The 5,000-nt window shown below is 35.0% G+C and overlaps 1 protein-coding gene across 3 annotated transcripts in view; it reads right to left on the bottom strand.

The window, feature by feature from the left end:
* Window positions 1-5,000, bottom strand: part of LOC125046134 (relaxin receptor 2-like) — a 192,559-nt gene that overhangs the window by 81,517 nt on the left and 106,042 nt on the right. For all 3 annotated transcript variants that reach the window (XM_047643788.1, XM_047643789.1, XM_047643790.1), the window contains exon 6: window positions 610-678. In XM_047643788.1, the coding sequence (XP_047499744.1) occupies window positions 610-678 (69 nt within the window). The remainder of the gene's footprint in view (window positions 1-609; window positions 679-5,000) is intronic.

Genomic DNA, 5,000 nt, shown 5'->3' with positions numbered 1-5,000 from the left:
AAAGAAAGACAAGTGAAGTAAAATCCGCATCTTTATGTGATATCGTCAACGCATACAGACAGACTGCTATATACAGATAGAAAGACACTACAGATAGATTGATCGAGAGAGCGAGAAATTAATAAACTAACACATATACAGTATACTCACACAGACACACATACACGCGTATATGTGTGTGTGTGTGTGTGTGTGTGTGTGTGTGTGTGTGTGTGTGTGTGTGTGTGTGCGTGTGTGTGTGTGTGTGTGTGTGTGTGTTGTATATATACATATATACATATATATGTGTGTATATATATATATATGTGTATATATATTGTATGTTTATATATATGTATACAAATATATATACATATATATACATATATATATATATATATATATATATTGCATATATATATACACAAATAAATGTGTATGTATATATATACATACAAAATTGTGTGTATGTATATATATACATACAAAATTGTGTGTATGTATATACATACATATTTATACATACATACATACATACATACATATATATATATATATATATATATATATACTGCTCTTCTATCGGTATTCTAATGACTAGAATAAGACTTGGAATGCCTTGGTACTTACAGAAGCCGAACATCTGGGTAGATGCTAAAAGAGCCATGGAGGAGGTCAATGCTGTTGTTGGTGAAGATCCTGAAATGTTCAGATGCAAACAATTAAAATTATGTGGAATTAATCGAAGTTTAAATTCTGCACTCATACCACAAATACTCACACTGCCAGAGGCTGTAAATACCTCAACACTTGGAACTGGATGGACAGTAACAGCAGTTATATACGGGTTAACTCTTAACTGGTAAGTGCACTATACACACAAATAAAAATACACAATACGGTAGACTGCTTGAGCGTGGCCGGCCTGCCTCGGGTGTCTCTCCCAGTCACGGTGTGACTGTGAGTGGCGTTCTCCTGGGTCAGATTAGGTCGACCTTAATTTTCATCTTGGTTTCCCGCCAGGGGCGCTGGTATCTAAATCACTTGAGGTTAGACGCAGACACACCCAAACCACGAGGACCTTGCTTGGCTTAGGAGTGGGGTATGGCCGCCATTCTGGAAGCTAAGATTTTCTAACAATTATGCTTATATGCCCACCAAAATGCTCTGTTTGGACCTAATTGGCTGACCATCTCTTTCTCGTGTGCGCTGTCCTCTGGTAGGTGAATTACTGCGTCATCTCGTCGTCTTGTGCGCACTGTCCGCGAAACATCCCGTGTTTGCTCGTTTCTGTCATCCTCTTCTTCGTGATACATGGTGACATTCATCAGTCCTTAACGTCCACACGTTGAGGATATTCTAATGACAGGGCGAAGGAGATAATGTTTGCGGCCAAACCTACACGTCATAACCACGAATTATTGTAATCACATCATCGATCTTTACGCCTACAACTACGACAATAAACAAACCTTATTATGAAAGGTTGCAGTGCCTTTTGCTTTGCATTAAGGTTAGCATGAGTGAGAGTGAGCTCATAAAGAACAATTCACAAACAGATTAACGTTCATATAAACAATGCAGTAACTAGCAAATGACATTAATAAACGATTGTTTCAGCTATCACATTGAACTCATCATTTAATGATATGCGATGGAATGTTAGCTTTCAGTGAACGGTGATATGACAAATTCTCTTTGCATGTCTTTCGCAATGCAAAGCTTCCTGACTCAGAAACGTACTACACGATCCATGATTAAAATTCATCCAAATTTCGTATTCGCTACAAAATTCAGACCCACCGAAGCATGTCAGATTATGTACGACTTCATCGGCAGGGGTCTCCTTGCCTATATTACCGAACGAAATATAAGAAACTGATAAACGAGACGGAAACAATTTATAATTAACCCACTCTACTCTGCGAACCTGTGATGGGAACTTATGACAGCGCTCTCAGGCGGGTATTTAACTATCACGAAATCACAAGATCGCCTGGAATTTTACCCAGAACATACAAGCTACTTCCATGAGGATAAGAAGGGTGTGAATAAGGATTCCAGTCTAAACCCTAGTCCTACACTTATGAACGGACACAAATATGGGTTCACACTGATTCAGCGGTTGCCAGTAAAAACAAATATGTTTACTTTAGACCTAATATTGTAACGTCAGAGCGTAGTTCTTGTTATATCTGGCATCCCTGTCCACTATGATAAGGGGAAGATGCTAGCGCTAAATTCAATTAATTCATTACTACTAAAATCTTGTTACAAGCTCCGTCCTAGCGCCAATAGAATGTGTTACCGTTGAGCAGTGTAATGGTGCTACGGTTATCGCAATGGTGTCAATAGTGACAAACTACCAAATTATTGGAAAAGAAAGCTTGTCGGGGGAGAGGAGGTGAGCTATTTACGATAGTAAAAATAAATGCTATGAAGTCTGTGAACAAGATAAGCGAAATCAGTAAGAGAAATAAACGAAATGAAAGAGTAAAGCGAGTAAATTCCTCACTGTCAATCAATGAAACCAGCACAAGAAGAGAATGAAGTACATAGAATTTCGTGAAATAACTATGCAAAATTCTTTTAAGAGAAAATAAAAAATGCGTTAAGTTCGGTGTAGTTGAAAACAATATACATCTCTAAAAACGAGAAAAAATAATTACGTAATGAACGATAATTCCTGCTTGTTAGCCAGAGAGGGTAATACCGCGTCTTTTATATATATATATATATATATATATATATATATATGTATGTATGTATGTATATACATATATACATATATATATATATATATATATGTATGTATGTATGTATATACATATATACATATATATATATATATATATATATATATATATATATATATATATAATATATATATATATATGTCATCATCATCAGCCTGCATCAGACCACCGTAGAACATAAGCCTTTACAATCATTTTTTGTCTCTATTATTGGCTCCAAAATTGCGTTATTTCGTCATGCCTTCCTGTCACTGGCCTTAGTCCTTGGTCTCCTTAAGTTATCATTATTCCAATCTGTCACTTTCTTTGTCCATCTGTCGTCCTGTTCCCGACATATATGGCCTGCCCGTTGCCATTTCCTTTTTTTTCTTTTTCTTTTATGATGCTCCTAAGTATATTTTCCACCTTTGTCCGCTAATGTGACTACTCAGGGTGCTCCAGCCTAGACTGATGCGTTGCTTTATTTCATTTTCACAGGATGCGTTTGCCTGTATGAGTTGCCTAGATATATATACTCGTCCACTACCGCTAGTCCATCGCCTGTACATGTACCTGTTCGGACTGAACATGTCTTTTTCATGTTTATCTAAAATCCAGTTTTCAGACTTTCTCTTTTCAGATCGTTTATTAGTTGCTGCAGTTAATTTGTCGACTCGTTGAATAGAACAATATGGCCTGCAAATCTTTTGGCATTTGTCTCCTATTTTGATTCCCTTTCCGTTCCATTCTAGTTTCTTGATTGTTTTTACTAACTCAGTCTTCTCTCTCTCTCTCTCTCTCTCTATATATATATATATATATATATATATATATATATAAATATATATATATATATGTATACATATACATATCTATAATATATCTATAATATATATTAAATATATATAGATCTGTATATAAGTGTATGTATGTGTATGTATATGTATATGTATATATATATATATATATATATATATATATATATATATATATATATATATATATATAAAAGGGTAACTCAGCAAATGCCAAGAAACTTCACCTGTGTATAGCACACCACACTGAGTAGTGGACAATTATTCCATTGGTGATATTTACAAGAACGTAACCTTTACGTAGACTACACTGGCCTTTACCAGACTTTGTAGACAAGAACGTGACATTATGTAGCAGTCATGTGATATACAGTACAACTGTTTTTTAGGGATCAGATTTGAACAAATATAAACGAATTTCAAGGACATATTTCTATTAAATTAAGCTAGTATGACAAGAATCTGTCGACAGGTATAACGACCATACTACGACTAACATAAATATGGTAACGATAACTTCGACATCATTCACTTAATTTAGTTAGCAACATATACGATTACCCGTGTCTTTTCCAGCTAGGGTAAAAATTATATTAATTGAATGTGTTGCCTTAACGGAGATGCGTCTTTCAGAATCGATTCTGTTAAAGTTCAGATATCGACCGTAAAACTCTACTGGACGCTCATCTTAACAAATCTCAAAATAACATTTTTAACATTATGATAGGTATAGATACTGTTCTCACGATACTACAACGAAAGTCAAAGTAATGACGACTAGGAAGTACTTTATACGAGAAAAAATACGAAAAAATAACAATGAGAAAAAAACGACCCCAAGAACATCAAAGCACTGTAGCGGGTATGCATTACACTAATGCTGAAGGACGCTCCATATATCTGTCTCCCATAATACGATTCCGCATCAAACCCTAACGTCCCCGCACCGCCCCCGCGCCAACAGCTCTCAGCCATTCCTCTCCCGCAGGATCTAATAATCCCTGTGGCAGATGTGTTCCTTGGTTTCCCTCTTCTCTCTCGGCCTGAGCGATTGCGTGAAAATCTTGCTGGCGAGGATGATTGAACGACGCTTGGGATCGATTCTATGGGCGTGTTAAGGGTCAATAATGCGATTGGTTAAAATAGTAATGAGAGTATCAAAATGACTGCGATGGTTATGTAGTGATTATAGGAGCAACGTCAATAATGATGTTAGTATTATCGTATCATTATAATGAATATATGTATTTATTTTACTATTATTATAATCATTATCTTCATCACTGTTGTAGTGACTCTTTCCAGCATTAATATCAGTACCTTTCTAATTTAGATATTCTTCCCAATAATAATAATAATAATAATAATGATGATAATAATAATAATAATAATAATAATAATAATAGTGATGATGATGATAATAATAATAATATAATAACAATAATAATAATAATAAAGATTCCTTCATAAA

This window comes from Penaeus chinensis, chromosome 38 (genome assembly GCF_019202785.1).
Source record: "Penaeus chinensis breed Huanghai No. 1 chromosome 38, ASM1920278v2, whole genome shotgun sequence".
NCBI lineage: Eukaryota > Metazoa > Arthropoda > Malacostraca > Decapoda > Penaeidae > Penaeus > Penaeus chinensis.
This window is presented reverse-complemented; position numbering and strand designations above follow the sequence as displayed.